Below are 23,629 nucleotides of genomic sequence, written 5' to 3'. Positions count from 1 at the left end.
TTTGCCCTACTCTCTATCCTTTTGTTTATGATCCTGAGAACAACCTTAGCTGCGTGGGATATCAAACTAATTGTCCTATAGTCCTCACATGACGTGGCCTTTACCTTTTTCGGAATCGAGTCTTCCGGCCAGATTCCCTCCTCATAAATACTACGGATCAGCCCATATAGCCTCTTCCTCCCACATTTTCCTAAGCATTTCAAAAGTTCCACGGGAATGTTATCTACCCCCACGGCCTTATTTAGTTTCATCTCCCTTAATGCCCTTTCTATCTCGTTGTCTAGTATGCCTGGACCTAAGCTGTCTTCCTCTACGTCATTTTCTTTTTCAATGTCTAACTTTGTTGGTCTGAGTTCTTTACTATACAGTTCTTATATATACTCCTTCCATCTCTCTTGGATCTTTCCTGCGTCAACTATTACCTTACCTGCCTTATCTCTAACTGTTAGCATAGCTCTTTCTTTCTTACTTCTTGATAACGATTTAACTTTGCTGTACAGCGCACCGATTTCACCCTTCCTCTGCAGACTTTCCATATCCTCGCACTGCGTCTTCCACCATGCTTCTTTCGCTTTATTTGTTGCCCGCCTCAATTTATTGTTCAAGTCTTTGTACTTCATTTTGCCTAATTCTGTATTTATATTCTTCCATTTTCGCCGCTCATCCATCTTTGTAATCATCTCATCCGTGATCCATGGTTTCCTAGTCCTTTTAGCGTTAAAGGTTCCAATAGTGTCTTTTGCGGCTTTAGACAACCCTTTCTTGTTCATTTCCCATTTTTCTTCGATAGTACTAAGCCCTTTACCATCCTCCATGATTTTCTCTACCGCCTGTTTGTATTCCTTCCTTTTCAACCCATTTAATGCTTCTACATTCCATTTTCTAACTCGCCGCCCCTGCCTTATCTTTTTGAAACGTACGCTACATTTCATAACAACTAAATTGTGGTCTGAGTCCGCATCCGCTCCCGGGTAGCTGTGGGAATTTATCACACTGTTCCTAAACCTGTGTCTAACCAGGATATAATCTAGCTGATATCTTCCTGAGTCACCTGGCATTATCCATGTATATATATATCACACATCAGAGTATTAAGGGGGGCCAGGTCCTGAATACACTGTGCCGGTTATGGTTTCCCAGGAAGACCTGGTACTATCCGAAAAATGACATAGCTTTGCTGGAGCTAGTAGTGGCTCAGTATATATATATATATATATATATATATATATATATATATATATATATATATATATATATATATATATATATATATATATATATATAAAGGCGATATGCCCTGATTTGTTTCCTGCCATCTAGTTTGGTTTAGTATCGGAAACAGGAAGTTTTCATTTTTTAAGTGTCTATATTTATGATTCTTAAAAACCGAATGTGAAATTGATTGCGAATGAGTCCATGTCGGCATTCTATTTTGTATTTTCCTTCCCTTCCCTTTACTCTTATCTATTTGCGTCTGAACTGCGCGCGCGCTGGGCGTTTTCTTCTGTTTTCTTATATATATGTATATATATTCTTAATCCCTTGTCTTCCCCTCCCCCTTCCGTCCCTCCCCTGAGGGCGTGTGCGTGGTGTCGCTGAGGCGTTAATGACTTAACCTAACCCAACGTTGACCTTCCGTTTCGGCGGAGAGCGCAAAAAGACAAGAGCGACGAAATAAATGAAGAGAGAGAAAAAAAACAAACGAGGAACGAGGAAGCGAATAAAAAAATAAGGAGGGGGATCGTTGGCGTGGAACGGGGGGGAATGAAAAAAAAAGACGCTCGGAATACGAAACCTTTCCCTCGGGTGACGTCACCCGCCCAGGCCTCGCGATCTCTCCAATTTCCCACGCGGCGGACTGCGTGATTCACTTGTTCCCACTTCCTCTCTCTCTCTCATTATCATCAGCGTCGTCATTTCATTCCCCTTTCTTAAACGGACGAAAGAACCCTTATGTAGGACCCTTAAAACACCTTAAAAAAACCTTAAGACCACTTAAAACTCCTCAAAATATAAATGCAAGGAGGCAAGGGAACCGCAACAATGCCTCCTTACGACTATTGACACACGTTCCTCTGTTCCTCCTCCCAAATAATTGCGTTGTCATGGTGACGCATTGTTGCAACACACACACAAGAGAGATAACACAGTGATTGGGTGCATTGTTGGTTTTTCAAATGCTTGTCGACGATCCTTGGATTGCATTAAAGATGTGTAAACATTGTTACAGTGGTAAAATATTTATAAAAAATTGAATTCTAAAGTATTATGGACATTTTTTCCGACAATGAGGTACTTTGTTTCTATTTGTTTAACTTTCATCAGATGTTGTAAAAGTGCCATACCAGTGTTTTAACAATACAATACTTTTGCTGTCGTAAATATGATTACTTAATTAGGATATTTAATCAATATTAAAGACAAAGATTCAGCATCGAATCGAACATCGAAAGGGAATCGTGAATATCGATTTTATTATATTGTATTGTACAGATGAATCCTTTCGCTCGTCATTTATTTCGTATTCCCTATATTCCTGTGCGGATTCCTCCCTTCTTTTGTTTCCTCTCACCCGATCGACAATTGGCGCTAAATGCGATCGCTAATTGGTCGCTAAGTGGTTAAATAATAATTGAATCCACCCTCCCGCCATCTGTCGTCACGCGCCACTACTAACCATCTCTCTCCCTCTCTTTTCCCAAGAGTGCTAATGACGACGTCGTGACGGGGATTGCGTAACAATCGCCACTTTTCGTAAATTTAAACAAAGAAAAAAGATAAACAAAAGAACGATGGATCGCGCGCTGTGAAGAAATCACGAATGCGTCGGACGACATGATTTACGATCGGCGATCGAACTTCAGACACTCATTCATTCTGTGATACGAAAAGTAAAGATTCGCGTCGCGTTCCATGTTTGTTTTTTTCTGTCGTATCAATTTTGGAAAACATGTCGAAAACACTATTGCGGGCGTCGTTGGTACGTTACCATTGACAACGTGGACAATGAAGGTCATATTGCGGTTATTTCACCAGCACAGCGACTCTGCGCAGGTCGTGTCCCTGATTGAGAATGGTTTCGTCGTGAGTTCGAATCCGATGCGAGGCAAATTTTTTTTAATCAATAATTTCATTAAATGTCTATATTTTATGTGTACGTAGTGTATATATATATATATATATATATATATATATATATATATATATATATATATATATATATATATACTCAGCTCGGAAGACGACAGCTCGGCTGTCGTCTTCCGTCAACGTCAAACGTCACGTCAAATAACAAATTGTGAGTGTCCTTTCTTTGTGTCTCTATATTCTAAAAATCTACATCTGTGTTTTTATATACTTGGGCGTTGCCGAAGAGCGTTCCATTTCGATGATATATATATATATATATATTTATATATATATATATATATATATATATATATATATATATATATATATATATATATATATATATATATATACACACACACACACACCTGCCTACGCCCGAATTCGTGTGTAAATATTTAGACAGCTCACGTGAGATTACGAGGAGTAGCCGTTAGTTCTTTTCAAATTTTATTACCATATTATCCGTTTCCGGTACGGCCCGCCTTCGTCAGCCTGAATCGAATCAACTGAACGGATCGCGCGAGCTAACCATTCGACCAAGTCAATAGACCGGATCATTGGAAAGGTTCATTTTTAATCCGGATCCCAAGACTGCAATATTGCAAAGATGCTCGCGCGAAGCCGAAAACAAAAGACGCCGCCGGGCCGTCGCGCGTCGTCCTTCCCGACGGCTGTGTCCTTGAACTCTCCGTGTTCTGCGTCATCGATCCTTGTCCTCGGGGAGACTGCCGTTTTGTTTGACGAGTGGGAAGGGAGGGAAGGAGTGAGTGGGAAAGGGAGGAGCGAATCACTCACTCGCAAATACGTCCCTTCTCATTGGCTGAGCGGAATATCGCATTACATTATCTCTTTCTTAATAAACGAACGCTACCGCCGCCTTAGACGTAGCGCATGGGAATTTGGTCTTTGCGCCCGGCGGCCATGTTCCATTTTACGAGACGAAGCAATCATTGTTGAACACCGTCATCACAGCAGGACATTGTTGGATATCTCCACGCAACGGGAACATTGTTGAAATTCCTCGAGAACACTACTAATTATTACCTCTGTGACAAACAGTGAACGTGGTTACTTGTCGTCAAGACCACGGTATACTATTGTTGAGCTTCGAAACACACGTAAGTCATTGTTGAACCTCGTTAACAAGTAGGGAAAATTGGTAACAAACGTCACGCAAACGCAACAGAGTTGAACCTCACAACACACGATCTAAACATTGTTGGATACATGGTTGAAATTCGCCATGGAAAGGCACCATTGTTGATGTCGTCATCCTAAGAGAGCTTTTTCGAACTTCGTCACGGGCATGAGTCATTGTTGAAGTTCTTCGTGAATAGGGAACATTGTTACTTTGGTCACGCAAGTAGAACATTTTTAAACGTTGTCATCAGAGATATCTTTGAGGTGCATATATCATAAAAACAGACCATTGTTGGCTCCATAACGGAACTGTAGCTAAACCCGGCGAGACAATGGAACATTGTTGTACTACATCATGGTAACGGAATTGATGTCGTGGCTTTTGAAAATATTTAAAAAACCTGTAAAATGGAATATTTTACTGTCCACAATGAGATTATATTAAAATATACTCAAAATAAATCATTATGATTTTTTTTAAATAGCGAAATTATTTGGAAAGTGGTCGATTATGGGGAAAAGACGAAGCAACATTCGTCATCATGGCGACTGGTCGAGATAGCCCTTTCGATATATTTTCGACATAAATCGATGAATCGGAATTTTAATTCATTCAATTAATCTACGAATACTTCGCCAAAAAATGACCATTACTATGAAAACAATGTAGCCAATATATCGAATGAGTTATTTAATTAAACCTCGCTCGATCGACTCAAAAAACGATGAAAAAATTTATAATTTTACCGAGATGTTGAATTTATTATTCGAAAATCGTATCTTCGGGAGTGAAATTAGTTGTTTTGGCCCTGCTTTCAATAGATTTACGGAAGGAAAGAAGGACGACCGGTCAAAATCGAATCTTCAGAATCGATTTCAAATGGAGATTCGATTACCATTTGGATTGAACGTTTAGATTTCGCGACCTACGAATCGCACGATTGTGTTGTTTGGTCGGGAGCTTGCGTGCGGGCGCAGGGCGTCTTTTGTTCGTATCCTAGCAACGCCACTCGTCCGACTGCCGGGCGGAAGTGAGCGCGATTGTTGACCAAGGTCGCCGTGGAGTCCTCTCTTGTCCCTTCCGCCTCCTCATCGCCCTCCTCCACTCATCCCACCCTTCTCCAGGCACGCCACTCCAGCGACCACTGGACACGCACTCCAGGTATCTATCAATCGGAAAAGTCCGAATTTGTCGACGAATATTAAAGCATCGACCGAAAATGGCACCAATTACGATGAGGTGTATATATATATATATATATATATATATATATATATATATATATATATATATATATATATATATATATACAGAAACAGATATAAGGAAAAGGGATAGGAACACACATAAAGGACGAACACATGTTCCTATCCCTTTTCCTTATATCTGTTTCTGTATATATGAGTATTTATTCGCCGTTTGGCGGGATTTCGTGTTTGAATGTATATATATATATATACACATATATATGTATATATATGTATATATATATATATATATATATATATATATATATATATATATATATATATATATATATATAATACTTGGACAGCAACAAACAATATGAGAACACATAAAAACACTCACACGTTCTTATATATATTATTATTAGGTAATCCACCGATTAAGGTAGGTTTTTGGATGGACACAGCTACCAAACAAATATTTTATTACTCCTAACAAAAGACAAAATCCATCATCCTACTCTCTATCAGGTCCCTCTTCATCTCTGAGTACTTTCTTCCTCCCTTCATCCCGCCCAACATCCCTATCCTGTTCCTTCCCTTCCCTCTTTTGCCCAACATTCTACCCTCTATTTAAGTCTTCAAAATCCCACTGCCGGCCAATACACCCTTCATCCACTTTTCCTGCCTCCATAGTAATATCTCCCAACAAACCCCTCTCTTCGTCCACCATACCAAGTACTTCCTCATTTGTTTTCCTTCTTTTGGTCCATTTCACCTTCTCCATTCTTCTCCAACACCCACATATCTACAATAGCCTCCAGTCTACGTCTATCCTCCTGCTTCAATGACCACGTTTCCATAGCCACACATAGTTACACTCCATATCAAAGTTTTTACGAGTCTTTTCTTAACATCCTTACTCAAAGTCCCCGTTATCAATTCCCTCCTCCTTGTAAAAGCCTCTTTGCCTAGCATAATTCTTCTCCTTACGTCCCTACTACTTTGACCGCGTTGGTCCAAAACACTTCTGAGATACGTAAACTGTTCTACCTGCTCTAGTTTTTGCCCTCCTATTTTAATGTTTAGCTTAGCCTTTTTCTTTATAGAAAATTGCATTACCTTTGTTTTATTAATACTGATTTTCATCCCATACCTGTCGCACTGAATTTCCAATTCACTCAGCAATGCTTGCAACCCCTTCGCTGACTGACAAACTAAAGCTTGGTCATCAGCAATTGTAACTGATTTTACGAATTCCCCACACATTAAAAAAAAACACTCACACGTTCTTTCTTGATGATTTCGACGAAATTTAGCTCCGTATTTCTCAGAAGAAACAGTATTGCTAACTAATACAGTCCTGAACTGACTGTATAGTACTGAAACACTGCTACTGTTACTTCTGATGAAGACGGAGCTAAATTCCGTCGAAATTATGAAGACAGCGTTTGAGTGTATATATATGTATATATATATATATATATATATATATATATATATATATATATATATATATATATATATATATATATATATATAGCCTCACTGAGAGTTACAGTCACGCGTGACGAGTCAATTCGACGTGCTGTATGCGGCCTAGTTGAATTTGAATGTCGAAGAAGATAAGCTATGATGGCGTAGCTTATCACCATAGCAACTATTCGACAGACACTAGTTATCATCGTGGTACACCGTTATTGAGTTTGGCATAATTTCATAGCGTAGCTTAATATTAATTGACATAGCTTATAGCATGGGAAGCCTTGAGTTCTAATTGCAACTCGACGTCGCTGGTGTCAGCATATAGCATATCATTGTACCATAGCTGAGGAATATAGCTGGCCTAATTATGGTGTATATACTCAACATGCCTTGAAAATTTAGCTTAGTAGCATATAAACGATATGGTGTAGAAAATAGTTTGCTATATTTACGAAACTAAATTAACATTACCTTATAGTATGTCATAGCGTGGTGGCATAGGTTATAATGATAACATAGCTGTGGATTATAACTGAATACAATGTAAATATGCCACATAACTTGATGACATAGCTTACCCTTAAAGTTCGTCATTATGTAGATGTACAGTGTTTTGTCATTTAAATAAAATATCAGCATAGTACAGGTTAGCTTTGTGACATAGCATAGCCTCTTTACATAGCTGAGGGTTATAGCTGCGTCTAACATTGTTCGTCTTATTACATTCGTTACCTTGGTAGCACAGCTTAGCTTCATATTGTGTGTATTGTAGAAGATATTGGCGTCTAATAGTTACGTAGCGAGGAGCTTGACGTCACAGTTTCATTGCATTAGTTTATATCCAGAGAGAATTGGGTTGCCATGGAGATTTATGCCACGTCATAGCCATGGATATTGTGTTTCTCGTTGTTTGTGTGTAAAATTGTTTGTTTTGGTTGTCACGGCAACGCCTTGCTGACGTATTTCTCTCTCTTATTTTCCTTGCAGCGGACAGAGAACTTGGACCTCTCCCTTTCCATCCCACACTCTTTCAACAGCAGTTACATGGCGGCCGACCAGGTAAGCAACCACACGCCCGAACGCAAAAACGCCTTCAGTTGTTTCCGCACGCATCAAAAAAAAAACATGGCGGATCGCGTTAGCTAAATATGTCAGCTGAAGTATTTTTCCAATTAATTACGTTCAAAAAGACTATATAGAATTCAAATTATCTTCACAATCAAGTTTTTAATTGCTTTAAATGCAAATTATATGAGTCAAATCATTTGCTGTCATCTTTGAATGAAATTAAAAATTAATTTTAAATTTTAAATTAATTAAAAAAACCGTATTAATAAATAATTTTCGCCAATTTAAAAAAATTGATTAAATTTTAAATGTTAATACTCTTTAGTCATCATCGTGCTGCCATCTGTGTGTGAAAATATGATTCATTATTTTCGCGAAAAATAGATTTAAAATACACATTTTTTTAAAATCAAAAATCTTAGTTTCTTAGTTTACTCGTATTTTCTTAGGAATCGCGTCTTAGCTTATATCTTCCTTGATAAAGGTGGCAACGACCACCGAAAATTCGAAAAATAGTGAGTCTCTTTTTTGTGTGTTTCTGTGTTTTTGTCTGTGTCCACTAGTGCTAAGTGTTATACATTATATATATATATATATATATATATTTATTTATTTATATATGCCCACACACATACACTTACGTTGTACTGTTTAAGATTACGGCTGTTTATGTTCTAAAGTCTTCAAATTATTTTTGGACATAATAATAGGACAATGAAGTCGAAACTCTGTCACAAATCGATGTATTCTTCTCCAAGACGTCTCGTGTTATTACAAAACTCAAAGCAATGATACTCTGGTCGCGAGAGAGCACTTTGGTGGACCTGGTCGCCTCTCACAAATGGCCGGCTGCCTGCTTCTTTAAGATACCAAGTCATTTTTAAGTCTTCAAGGGCCTTATATACCGTCAATAAAAACTGAAAGACCGTCTTTACAGTCTTTAATACTAATGCCCTAAAGTGTGATTCACCCATACCGGGAATAAATAGATGGCCGAGCGATGGTTGCCATGGATGTCACGCAATAATGCGAATTGAAATCGACGCTATTAGACGACACCATCTTGAGTTTTGAAAACTTGATTCACTTCTACTGACGGCTACTGGTATCCTGTACCATATATAATACCTACCACGATAAAATTGAGTTCAGTAGACCCTTCCGCATGTTTTAAAATAAACCAGAGGTTTCTGTCACCTCACGTTCATTAGAAAATAATAGGAAGACTTTAGAACTTGAACACGCGTATTCCTATAGCGGTATAATTTTAAGATGGCGGAACAGATTCAAACAAATTTTCCGTGCCTATTCAAACAATATTACTATCCAAAAATCAATTAAGTTCGTCAGTAGATGCCTCTTTCATTTAATTACGGAAGAAAATCTGGAAGAAAAACCGAATTTAATATATTTTTGGAACAAATTATGTTCTTAATACGGTCGCAAAAACTAGGGCGGCCCAAAATAAACTCGTCGGAGTATTTTAATTATGTGTTTTCAATTAATTATCTTCGTAGTTGTGTCCTCGCATTATTATTTGACGCCTGGGCAGAGCGAAAATGAAATAACCATTTCTATTTACGTAAAATGACGATTGTTTTCATGCCAAGGAATATTTTTATCCGCCATAGTCTATTCCTGGAATTCTTCGAATTATTTCGTCGAAACTAACAAACAAAACACTCCATACTCATTTGTTTACCCATGGCGATGAAGGAAAAAGATTTAATTGAATGAAATTTATAAATAAAACAAACTTTAATTCCCAGCTTCGTATCAATGCGCTTCGCTAAACGCTGCGCCTCTGATGGATTTATAAACGTCAACGGAACAATGGCGACGGTGCATGGCAACCGTTGCTACGGTGGGAAACAAAGGAGTGACGAAATGCGACTGCTGTCGGAGGAGGGGGATATCTATTTTTTGCGTGCCGTTTTGTTTTTGCGAAATAGATTAGCGAACTGAAGTGGAAACTATATGTAACTACAAGGCATTGCAAGCTGGGTAACAATGGGACAGCTTGCGAAATTGTTGTCGACAACAATTAATGTTTTAAGCTTTAATGTTTTCAGTTGCTACGATACTTTGTTACATCATTTGTTTTTTGTCGCACCTTCTTATCGCAAATGAAAGCTTTTCCATACAAATTAATTACTTAAAAGATAATTCAATAAATTGTCTCGAAATTCAAATTTTTATTCCCAAGTATCGATATATTATCCAATGTATCGATATATTTTCGATATTTTTGATAGTTTTTCGATTGACCCCCCCGGCCTCATTTGCTTTCAAAGTCAGAATTCGTTGAAGCATCGATTAATCGCAAAACTAATCAACATGAGTATCGATTATGTTTCGCGAGCATCGTTTTTTGATATAGTTCGATTCACTGTATGCAATACTTTAAGATGAATCGATACGATGGAACAAGATTTCCGTAGCACAGAGAAGAAATCTTAGATGAAAATATGATGAGAATTTGACGAAAATGTGTATCGATTCGATATGCGATATGAATCGATATCAGGTCTATTCGTTTATCGATATATTCACTCAAATAATGATTTGTATTTAGTTTTTCAACGTTTTTTTTCAATACGGCGGCACACATCGCTGGAATGAACGATTTATATATTTCCCTGGTATTCATGCATCTTAAGTATCAATATATCATTATTAATCGGTCATTAATACCCTTAATACCCTGATATGACTTTGTTTCATTATTAATTTATTTTAAATCGATAAATATATATATATATATATATATATATATATACACACATATATATATACATATATATATATGCATATATATATATACATATTAATATATACATATACATATATATATATATATATATATATATATATATATATATATATATATATATATATATATATATATATATATATATATATATATATATATAGCACACAACACTAGAACACGTCTCAAATACTTCATCCACTTCTCAAAAATACTACACCGGATGAATAATCTAACGACCTTAAACCTTCAAGCATGCGTGTTGAGTTTGGGGAATGTTACTTCCACATGCCACCATGAGTGCTTCTGAAGGTCATCTTATTTCTGGTCTAAATGCACGTGTGCATTGGATTTCACACTCACAGCGAATAGGTATAATATTTGGACGGCCTCGAAGAAGGCCGGAAGCTCAAACAATCTATATATATATATATATATATATATATATATATATATATATATATATATATATATAATGGGCTGACACAATATAACTCAAATAGAATATAATAGCAACATTTAAAAGAACACTCACACGGTAAATTGTTCAAGCTTTCGGCCCTCTCAGAGAGGCCTTCTTCAAGAGAGACTGACATATATATATATATATATATATATATATATATATATATATATATATATGAGAGAGAGAGAGATGGAAAGAATATATAGAAGAACTGTATAGTAAAGAATTTAGACCGACAAAGTTAGACATTGCAAAGGAACATGACGTAGAGGAAGATAGCTTAGGTCCAGGCATACTGGACAATGAGATAGAAAGGGCATTAAGGGAGATGAAACTAAATAAGGCTGTTGGGGTGGATAACATTCCCGCGGAACTATTGAAATGGTTTAGGAAAATGTGGGAGTCTAAGAGGCTATATGGGTTGATTCGTAGTATCTATGAGGAAGGAATCTGGCCGGAGGACTTCGTGAGATCAGTTTTAGTTCCAATATTCCAATTAAAAAGGTAAAGGCGACATCATGTGAGGACTACAGGACGATAAGTTTGATATCCCCCGCAGCTAAAGTTGTTCTCAGGATCATAAACAAAACTATAGAGAGAGTAGGGCAAATGATTACTTAGGGGATGATCAGTTTATGGGTTTAGGAAGGGGAGAGGTACGCATGTGATGCAATTGCAGTAATAATGAGATTATTAATCGAAAGAGGAATATAGAACACAACCAGAAGGTATTTGCCTGTTTCGTAGATTTCGAAAAAGCGTTTGATAGAGTGAATTGGGAAAAACTAATGAGTATTCTGCAGAAAATAGGAATAGATTGGAATAGGGAAAGGAGGCTAATCCGCAACCTGTACATCTCTCAGACTGCTTATCAGGTGCGAGTGGGGAACGGGGAGTCCGGATGGGCAGTGTTAGGAAGAGGTGTAAGGCATGGGGTGTATCCCATTATCACCGTTGCTGTTCAACCTGTATGCAGATGAAATGATCAAAGAGGCATTTTGGGAAGAACTGGCGGTAGGAATGAAAGTGGGCGGGGAATTCATTTAAAATTAGTTATGGTTTGATCAGATGACCAAGCTTTAGTTAAGGTCGGTCAGCCAATAGAGGGGCTGCAAGCATTGCTGAGTGAATTGGAAATTCAGTGCGACAGGTATGGGATGAGAATCAATATTAATAAAACAAAGGTTATGCGATTTTCTAGAAAGAAAAAGGCTAAGCTTAACATTGAAATAGGAGGGCAAAAACTAGAGCAGGTAGAACAGTTAAATACGTATCTCGGAAGTGTTTTGGACCAACACGGTCAAAGTAGTAGGGACGTAAGGAGAAGAATTGCGCTAGGCAAAGAGGCTTTCACGAGGAGGAGGGAGTTGATGACGGGTACGTAGAGTAAGGATGTTAAGAAAAGACTCGTAAAAACTTGGACATGGAGCGTAGCTATGTGTGGCTATGGAAACGTGGTCATTGAAGCGGGAGGATAGACGTAGACTGGAGGCTATTGTAGATATGTGGGTGTGTGGGATGAAGAATGGAGAAGGTGAAATGGACAGAGAAGAAAACAAACGAGGAAGTACTTGGTATGGTGAGAGGCGAAGAGAGGGGTTTGTTGGGAGAAATCCTATCGAGGCAGATGAGAAATCGATGAAGGGGGTACTGATTGGCAAGAGTGAGATGTTGTAGAAGACTGTGATAGAGGGGAGAATGTTAGGCAAACGAGGAAAGGGCAGGAATACGGGATAGGGATGTTGGATGGGATGAAGGGAGGAAGAAAATACTCAGAGATGAAGAGGGACCTGATGTAGAGTATGTTGCTGGATTTTGTATTTTGTTAGGAGTAATAAAATATTTATTTAGAAACAGTGCCCATCCAAAAACCTACCTTAACCGTTAGAATAACTAATAATAATTTTATATATACATATATTTTTATATATATACCATAAACACAGTAATCAACCCGAAGGTCGGTTAGGTATGGTAGGTGATGTTAGAGTTCTCCCAGAGGCTGTAGTTATTATGGCGTATCATTCCGCCTTCTTTCTCTTCATGGATTCCTTAGGCTTTCGTTGAAATACGTCACGTGGCGGGCGACTGGGACGACGGCATTTAAAAGCAATATGAACGAGATTTTTTGGCTTCCAATCGGTCTCCCTCAGCGATTGACAGCGGACATTCAATTTACTAGAATAACTGTTGTTTTATTAAGCTTATCTTTCAACGCGCCATTGTATAAATTCACGTAATCGTTTTCAGTAAGGAAGGGAAACGCTATTTAACGCAATTTGGAAAGACCTACGGCTTACGAAATTGATTTCGATGCAAATTACTTGCAATACTCAACACGGAGGACATTATTACGTCCATTCATATCTTTAAAATCAATAAAAGTAATCTTTTTGATATCATCCCATCCTATGAGAGGATGTTTTCTTGTAGTATATACGTGTACCCTAAAATGTTTTCTCTGGTCGCCATAGGCAATCATTCACCAAGTTGCCTATTTAAACCAAGGAAAATATCAATTGAGAGGACTTAGGGGAAATGTCTCATTAAACGCAGGAAGCAACTGAATTATTTCAATCCTGCCAACGATTTGTGTTTCTCTTTGTGGCTCGGGAATTTGACCTTAATTGGGAAACCTCTTCCGTGCTTTACGAGGTTTTAATCACGCGAAACGGTCGTCATTTGTCCAATTTGAATCTGTTTATTAGTGATAAAATGGTAAACAAAAAGGAGAAGAATTGAATACAAAATGTTATACAAATGGATTCCATCGTGCTTTGAATTATTTTTATATCTGGCGAGGTTATCACCTTTTAGTCCTTTCGTAGTCACATTAAGGTCAGATATAAGTCCGAGAGATAATACTTACATTGAATAATATGAAACCACGTTCAAGTGACGATATCAAACGGAATGAACATAAACAAACCTTGACGACGTATCCATGGATACGTAAACATGTTTTGTTTACTACTCATTATCTTTAGTCAACTGTTAAATGATATTATTCTTATATTAACTCCAAATGCGATGAAATCCAGCGACGGAAATTAAAGAGAAAATAAATAGTTCGCTATCACCGATGAAAATTCTCTGCCATTTTTGCGTTCAACACAAATGTATTCCCAGTCATCAGAAATACTGCCGCAACCGATATGAATCCGTAATTACAATGCAGAACCTCACAACACCTTACAAAATAGAACGAATGCAACCAAACTATGCAATATTACGCCATGAAAACTCAAGAAAATTAGTCAATTTTTCGCCATCTTGACAGTTCAGTCGAAAACTTTCATAAACCTGGGCAGTGTATATATGGTTATATATGTATATACACACGTCCCAGTTTTAATAAAAATGTTTAAAAACTCCGTTAAATGCTTTCCTCGATAGAAGGTTGTTTCATAATTTCCTCCTCCTTTGGCCTAGTTTAGCCTGGCATCGGGATTTAAATGGACGGAGGTTGGTAGTTACTGCCTGGAAAAACTTTAGTATTTTTTTCCCCCGCCCCCCCCCCCCCCGACTCTTAAGCGATGAAGCAAAGCAAAGTTCTTTCTTAAGGAGAAGGCAGGCTGAGAAAATGTGAAAGCTGGGCTGAAAATATTACCTCCTCCCGCTACTCTCCGTTGAAATTGCAGTTTAAAACATCGGAATGTCTTTTCTATTAGTGTTACACCGAAGAAATACGCTTGTCCTTAATTTGTTTCATACACAGAAGACGTCGTACTTTAAGCTCTCATAAAATCGATAATTTTACATTAATACTCTGCTTGTTTTGACTAATATGCGGCGGTAACTACGTCGCGTAAGTGACATTTTTGAATAGATCAATGCTTTGGAATTAAGCTGAGCTCGTCGTGATATGTCTCAAGTGGAAACCCAAATGCTTACACTGGCATTCATTCCGATAACTTCAAAAACAACATGCCTTTTGCAGATGTGAAAATAATTCGATATTTCTTCATCGAATTGATATTGTAAGGGATAGGCATGCGTCCGGGTCTTTTAGTGTTAAATTTTTTTAATGCTGACACGTATTTATTCGTGAACACAGTGTCATAACTCAAATATAAACTTTTTTTAATTTTTCTTCCGACAGACATTCCATACTCCAAGCTTTGGTGACGAGGAGTTCGACATTCCACCACTACACCACGGAGGCGCTGGGGACGGAGTGAGCGCTCAACAGCAGTTGTCCGGATATGCGCAGCAACCACAGGTGAACAGTTTAACAAAAGAAGAACGATAATCATTCGGCGACCATGTTCTCTTGAAGCAAGGAGTTAATTGTCGTAATCTTTTGGTTATCTCGTTTAAAGTTTTGTTTTTGGAGTTTCAGTGCTAGTGTGCTTGTGTTATTCATGAGTTGTAGTGACCCCTTATTGAGTTTTGTTACGTCACAACACAGTTCTGTTCCTCATTCGGACCACAAATGAATTGAGAGAGGAAACTTTTTGTTGCATCACACCGGGTTTGACGAAGATTAAAAATTTTGCCTCGTGTGATTATTTCCTCAAGTTTTTCGTCTGGCCGGTTCAATTTCATATAAACAGTGTCGCTAATCGTTTTCACATACATCGGTAATTATTCTGTTAATTTTTTTCCCCAGTTTTGAGTGTTTAAAAAAAAATAGTACCAAAAACGCATGGTTTTTTTTGTGTTTGAAAATCGTAACGAATTATCGGTGAGCATTTTTACGTACATCCAAAGAGTTTTTTTGTTCAAGTCTGTGTAAAATAGGATAATTTCACGCTAAAAGCACTTACATGTCTGGCACACAAACTTTGTAGGCATTAATTCTTCCGCATAATGGTTCCCCTAGCGAAGGGTGAGTAATTCATAAGGTAACGTATATTGCTGTTCGACCGACGTTAAAAAAAAAAACAAAAAATATATGTATAGTAGTGTTATATAGGACTCCGCGTTGTAAAGAGCACGTATCCGTGCCTCAGGAAAGTCTTGTAGTTGAAAAAAATCAATATATCATGCAGACTGTCTAGTTTATTTGTGTTGTTACTATGGCAATTCGAGATACGTGGTGTTTATGGGACCACGTATGTATGGTTCGTTCTGGTTTTATTTTTTTTAATACATTCGTCCTACCAATGTACAATGATAATGGCGAATTATCGATGTTTTATACACCGCTAAGGTAATTCTTACGCCTCATATTTCCACAGATGGGGATGAATTGCGGTCCACCTGGAGATACAGGGAACTACCAGCAACCTCTGTACTTATCTGAACACTCCCTCGCCATGAGTTCCAGGTAAGTTTTTGTAGATTTTTAATCTTTTTGAAGTATATATATATTTGTGTGTGTTATAAAAGTGTCCTGTGTGTGTTTTCGGCCTTGACCAGTGCTTGAGTTTTTTTAACATGGTGATTAGTTAGGTTGAAGATAAGCATTTTAAAAAGCATTGGTGGATTCATTTACGATAAGTGTTTCCAGTCATTTTTCAAAAACGTGGTTCGTAACCGGTTATATGTATACACACGTGTATATATATATCTTTCTTTTTCTCGGCGTCCCAAGTAGGACATGGACTACGTTTGAGTTATTCCATTTCTCTGCTCGCTTCTTGTTTGAGATAGTCGGTCGGTTAATTTACTCAGTGAGGAAAGTGACCTTCCCAATCTATTGTCCTTATTACCATGCTTCTTTGCGAAATCGGCTCAGAAATGTACTTGGCTACGACATCCATTGGGCGGTGTCGGCTAGCAGTATGAGATGAAATTGAATCTTCGGTTGCCTCGGGCTCTGCGTGCAATATTCAACATAACTTCGTCTTGCAGAGGAAGTTTATGATACAGTGCAACTATATATATATTTGTATGTAAATATATATTTAAAGATTGTTATTCTAACCCGACATAGTTTGCATAATACTCCAGAAAACCTAGTTATCCATATATTTCGAAAAAACTCTCATAGCTTCCTCAAATGGAGAACAAAGTAGGTCAGCATTGGAGGATTAAGCGTAACGCTGTTGGTAATAATATTCTTTTGAGAGAAATACCGAAATTAATGCATAAGTTAAGCCACGAGGGCATTTCTATGGGCGATTTAGCCTCTCGCCTTGAAACTACACGGCAGTTGTATTGCGAAATGACGTGGGTATTTAGTGAGAAATGACGTTTTTGCCGCAATGAATGAATGTTTCGATGTACGTAATGGAAGAATTCAAAATTCGCACCGGTACCTTTTTTCGATTCTCAGGAAGTTGGCACAAAGCGAGTTTCCTGACCTTCCTCAACCAAGTCCAAAATCTCCCCGAAGGCCCACTTCACCCGTACGGTCAAAGTTATTTTTAAAAGTGTCTTCACTTTATTTTTTATGAGGACCTCGCCCATGTTGTACGTGATGCAGTTGTTTCCGCTTCCATTGAGTAATATTAACGAAACTAATTTATGCTTGGTTGCGTGCTAATTCTGATCGTACCATATGGTGGAGGTTTTTATTTCACCCGGGGATAAATGACAGATTTAACATCACGGGTAAGGTCAAATTTTGGAATACTACGCGGTTCGTGTATCACAATAGGTTAAAGTTAACCTTTTAATAATTTCCCATACAGTGGTAACGCCATGCGGGCATTTTGAAAATTCAATGAGGTTAACTTAGTGAAAGGTTTTGAGAGTATAGTGGTTAAGTGAAAGTGATAAAAGTTATATTTTAGTAGTTATTTTGATTGAAAATCGGAAAACGCTTATAAAGTTAATAGCTGTTGTTATGTCGCCTTGGCAACGAACTTAATCGTAATTTATCCCGCCAAAGAGCTTTGATTGAAAGGTTACACGGTTATATGCATTTCGTTTCTTCATTCTGGTGCTCAATAAGTTACTCGTGTATCTAAATTCATCTTAAAAGATTCACAACTGACCCGAGTTTGTTGTTTAACATGAATTTGAGCTGCATATCCCCGAAAAGTAGGTACTTCCAGAGCAGCTTGCTAACGTATGTCTTCGTGGAAGTACAATCAAAGGTAATTTCTCCCTAAACCGTCGAAAGTTGTGTGAAATCGGGATTATTTTGCGTGTTCCTCATCTCAATAATGCCTTTTAAATATTCCTCCGTCTCCGACAAATACATTTCTCAGGGGCCATTTTGAGTTCAGCATTTAATTGTTTATTTTGTGTTTGGAAATACTGAATTAAATGACGTCTTTTATGATTGATTGTTTGATAAACATTTTAATTAAGGCACAAACATGATTTGCTGTTTTTTGGTGGATACCATTTCGGGTCCCTATGGCTGAAAAACGTTTTTAAAAGGCATTTATTACAAATTATACAGCAAAAGCGTTAGCGCTGGGCTTTCGTTTTTATTTTAAATTTTGCAAACTATGTATAATTGACGAAAAAAATATAAATTTGATAACAGTTTTAGCGGTCGGCAATCATAATTCATGAGTAAGCCAAGTAATAATGTCTACTGTGAGCATCGGCTGAGGTCTTATACGGTAATATAGGCTAAAGTTGGTATCTTTGAAGAAATGTATCCACTAAGATGCTGTTTTATTGAGTACCTAGTTGCGGAAGTGTTTAGTGTCAAGATGGTCGTGGTAGTAGGGAATAAGAACTGCCTTAGGCAAAGAAGGTTTCACACGACGAAACAGAGATGTTGAGTAATGAGTTAAATGAGTAGACTAGCTTGAAACTTAGTTGTCGAGCGCAATTAAATCGTATTTTTTAAAATAATGGACATGATTGGAGAGAAATGTTTTTAATATTAGTGATGCTGGGAAGACTAGACCAATCGCAATATAACAGCGTATCGCTGACATTGTTTGGCTTGACGAGTCCTCATGTGATGAGTCGAATTTACCTATTTTCCGGAAGTTAAGCGTAAAATTCGGTACGCAGTGTGGTTTTTTTTGCTTGGAATCGTGGTCGTACAGTCGAGGCTTTTGAAAATTAACAAATATTGCTGTGCTGTGAAGAATAGTGGGAATGATTAAATGTTCCGATAGGAAAACAAATGAATAACGACAAGACGTTGTTGTAGAGACATGATTGTCGGGATCCATAAATAATCATTTTACCCATATTATTTTAATTTCCATGATGTTATAAACCTTTTTAAACCGCGTTTGATGATTTCATAGTTGAATAATGTCTTTCCGGGTAAGCATTAATCTATTATAATTGTTCGTAGGTGTATCTAATTGGCGTTATTCGTAATAAAGAACTTGTGCGAGGTATATATAATAGTATTTTGCCCTGTTATGTAATGTTTTTCATTAAAAAAGTCGATGTATATAACTCGGTAATGCGTGAATATACCTTAAAAACCATTGATTATCTGTGGTTAATGGTTAATTAGACGCGTCCCAGATGATTTAGGAAACCTATCTAATAAGTTCAAATATTCTAAGTTTACGTCTTAAGGAATAAATGAATCAAATTTTACTGTTGTGCGAGTGATAGTCGAGCAGACTTGAAATAAAGGGTTTTGAAGACTTAAGCGTTGAAGTGAAAGGAATTATACTGGAACTTTTAACAGATTAGGGGAGTATTTTAGAAGAATGGGGACATGTAAAGAGATGAAATCTGTTTGCCAAAATTGATATATTTGCAAAAATAGGACAATAGATGTTATGGTTCAGCGTGTAGACATGTGGAAAAAAAAACGTAACGGTTTCAGGTGGAATTTTGTGGAATTCCTTCGTTATGAGGGTTAAAAAAAAAGAAACATAACATTTCTGCAATAAAGATTTAATATTTCACGAACATGGCCGCTATTTCTATGGATGGTGGAGTGTTACATTGTGTTTTCCATTTAATGATCATTTAATTAAAATAAACTTTCACAAATTTGAGCCAGTAACCTTCCAATACGTAGCCTCCCCCTCCTCATAGACCACCAATAGGCTTTCCAAGATTATTCGGGTCTCCCACCGGGTCCACGTTCGTAGGGTTGCCGACGTTTCGATGGCCGAGTCGTCCATCGTCTTCAGGGCAACGAACGTGGACCCGGTGGGAGACCCGAATAATCTTGGAAAACATTATTCGCCGGGAAAGTACCAGATCATTCTTCACCAATAGGCTGCTGCATCTGCACGTAACTTACCCCCCCCCCCCCCCTCTTTCCCTTTTACTCCCCCTGCCTTACCCCCTCTCTTCTCCCTTAAGAAGGTTAAACGGAAGAAGGGACTATTAGGTCTCAATTTCGGCCGAATAAAGACATCCATCCATCTATCTATCTCCCCTACTCCCTCTTCTCTTGGTGCCAGACTATATCAGTTGCCAAAATAATGATGTACGTCACCTGGCGATGATACACAGTATCGAAACCATGGTCGTGAAATATTAAAATCTTCATTATGGAAGTGTGAAGTTTCTTTTTGACCCTCAAAATGTGAAAAAGTGGGTTGGGGTTGTCCAGTGGGTAGAGCGTTGTACTGTACTGACTGGAGGGTCCCGGGTTCGATTCTCGGGAAAGACACTCTGGGCACCTGCAGCTACACCCAAGATGAAGTGATTTTTCAGGTACTAGATCATCCTGGGAAACCATAGCATTTGTATATATATATATATATATATATATATATATATATATATATATATATATATATATATATATATATATATATATATATATATATATATATATATATATATATACACACACATTCAAACACGAAATCCCGCCAGACGGCGAATAAATACTCATATATATAGAAACAGATATAAGGAAAAGGGATAGGAACACACATAAAGGACGAACACAATAGAGGTGGGGAAGGCGGAATCGAACGGATCACGAGAGTAAAAATATTTCCTCAACCGGGACTCGAACACCGGATCTTTCCACTTGCCGGGCGGATGCTCTTAACCACTTGAGCTATCGAGGATAGTCAATTTACCCTGAGATCCGTGGGTCTAATATGTCGCTAAGCGCCCCGATTCTTTCAGCCAAGAGATGGCGTCAGGGGGCTGTTTCACCCACCAAAGGAGAAATAGACAATACACAAGGAAAGGAAAGGACAGTGGGTTAGAATTCATACGACATCATACAGGAAAGGAACAGTGCGTTTCGTGGCACGCGTAGCCAGAAGAAAGAGATGAGCCACATTGGCCAAATACCTGGGAACCTTATCCTTATATCTGTTCTTATATCTGTTTCTGTATATATATATATATATATATATATATATATATGTATATTTATTTATATATATGTGGGTAGTCGCGGTAGTCCAGGGGGGTAGAGCGTTGGACTGCTGATTGGAGGGTCCTGGGTTTGATTCCCGGGCATTAAGTCTCTGGGGACCTGCAGCTCCACCCAAGCTATGTGATTTTTCAGGTACCAGGTTATCCTGGGAAACCATAGCATTAATATATATATATGTGTAGAAATATATATATATAAACCATAAACACAGTAATCAACCCTGAGAAGGTCGGTTTGGTATGGTTGATGGCAGAGTTCACCCAATACTAAGCCCTATACGGTGTGTGAAAATCCACACATCAGGGTAATAAGGGGGGCCAGTTCCTTAATACGCTGTGCTGGTTATGGTTTCCCAGGAAGACCTGGTACCCGAAAAATCACTTCAGCTTGGGTGGAGCTGCAGGTGCCCAGAGTGCCTTGCCCGGGACCCTCCGGTCAGCAGTCCAACGCTCTACCCACTGGACTACCGCGACCCATTATATATATATATATATATATATATATTTATAAAATATACATGTGGATAGTTGCACTAGTCCCCCCTAGTAGAGCGTTGGACTGCTGACCATAGGGTCCCTGGTTTGATTCCCGGGCAAGACACTCTGGGCACCTGTGCAGCTCCACCTAAGCCACGTGGATTTTCAGGTACCAGGTCTTCCTGGGAAACCATAACCAGCACAGTGTATTAAGGAACTGGCCCCCCTTATTACCCTGATGTGTGGATTTTCACACACCGTATAGGGCTTAGTATTGGGTGAACTCTGCCATCAACCATACCAAACCGACCTTCTCAGGGTTGATTACTGCTGTGTTTATGGTTTTTTTAATGTGAAAAAATGGTTATGTAAGGCGTGTAGATTTGTAGTAATATAGTCGTAAAAAGGGTGTGGTCACACCTGTAAAACTCTGCAGTAAATCAAACTGATCATTGCTACACTTCGAAGAGAACTGTAATTGTTTTGCAAATGGTTATATGAACGTGGTTTTTGAAGTTTCCGGCATCAAAAATTTCAGTAAAAATGTCTTCTATCTTTGTAAGGTCTGAAACTCTTCAGATCAACCTTGTATTTTTCATATTTTGAGTTTTATATTCAAGGAAATGAGGGGTTATGTAGTTTCTTAAAGAAGGAGGATGCCTGAATGTCAATTACTTGCGATTGTAGGAGTAATATCATGACTGATGAGTTGGTATTATGGGGAAATGTACCAGTTGAGGAAGGTTTTAGGATGGACGCAGCCATTACATTGAAGAGATCCTTGAAGCGTTAGTATTTGATTAAGCGGGGGGGTTAGATTACGAAGACATGGAATAATATTAATAATAATAAATGAGCAAATGGTACTCCTTGGTCAAATTGTCTCCGCACAACAATGATTCTTGTCTGAAATTGCATCACACGCATGCTGTACGCAAAGTGTTGCGTTACAATGAGAATTAAGGTGATGCAAAAGGGAAACAATGGGAATGTACATTGAATATTGTTTTTTTCCAACTCAGTGAAAGTTTAAGTACAAATTAAATCAAATATTAAAAGAGGCATTCAGTAATGAATCAATTGAGTGTGGTACTGTGTTTTTTGTTGGTACAACCGCGGTATGGTGTGGACACGGACTTCTGGACCGAGAAGTGGACAACCACAGACATCAAAGTACGTCCCGAGTTAGTCCTTTGGGCGGTCTATTTACGGTGACATTCACTTTAAATTTGTCTCACTTTGCGCAAGAGATAACTGTGGAAATTGCGCTTCAATCAGAATTTTGAAAAAGGGATCCAACAATGGAGATGTAATCACACATTATGCCTTGCGCATGGTTGCGTATGGGAGAGTGTTGGTCTATTGGACGCAACAAGGCCTTTTCCCATGCCTCTGTTTGTGCTCTGGCCACTTTGTCCCTTGCGTGTGAATTGTAGGGTTCAGACCCCCGCAATCCACGCAAAGAGACAAAGACTCTTTGCGCTCTCCCCACATCAACGCCCTCCTGGTGGTTTCTGAGCGCATGTGGGTCTGCATCCCCTTTGGCGCCTCGTTCCCCACCACACACACACACGCAAATGGTGCTCTGTGGTGCTTGTGCACCAATCACCACTATGATAGACCATGTGGGTGGATATATATACGTGACGGTATCTGGTTTTGTGACTCTTTGAAGAGGGGATTCTTTGGCACCATGCCGTTGTTCGGCATCCAAAACCCATGCT

The 23,629-nt window shown here is 38.2% G+C and overlaps 1 protein-coding gene across 4 annotated transcripts in view; it reads left to right on the top strand.

Moving 5' to 3' along the window:
- The window catches only part of LOC139688598 (TOX high mobility group box family member 4-like), a 245,427-nt gene that overhangs the window by 164,542 nt on the left and 57,256 nt on the right, over positions 1–23,629 (top strand). Inside the window, exons 2-4 of one of the 4 annotated variants that reach the window (XM_071586141.1) lie at positions 7,933–8,004; positions 15,352–15,471; positions 16,433–16,521. In XM_071586141.1, the coding sequence (XP_071442242.1) occupies positions 7,933–8,004; positions 15,352–15,471; positions 16,433–16,521 (281 nt within the window). Of the gene's footprint in view, positions 1–7,932; positions 8,005–15,351; positions 15,472–15,522; positions 16,097–16,432; positions 16,522–23,629 lie in introns of those variants that run through there. The other 3 variants (XM_071586143.1, XM_071586142.1, XM_071586144.1) reach the window with 3 other exon arrangements.

Source organism: Hetaerina americana, unplaced genomic scaffold (assembly GCF_022747635.1).
Source record: "Hetaerina americana unplaced genomic scaffold, ioHetAmer1.1.p SCAF_205, whole genome shotgun sequence".
NCBI lineage: Eukaryota > Metazoa > Arthropoda > Insecta > Odonata > Calopterygidae > Hetaerina > Hetaerina americana.
This window is presented reverse-complemented; position numbering and strand designations above follow the sequence as displayed.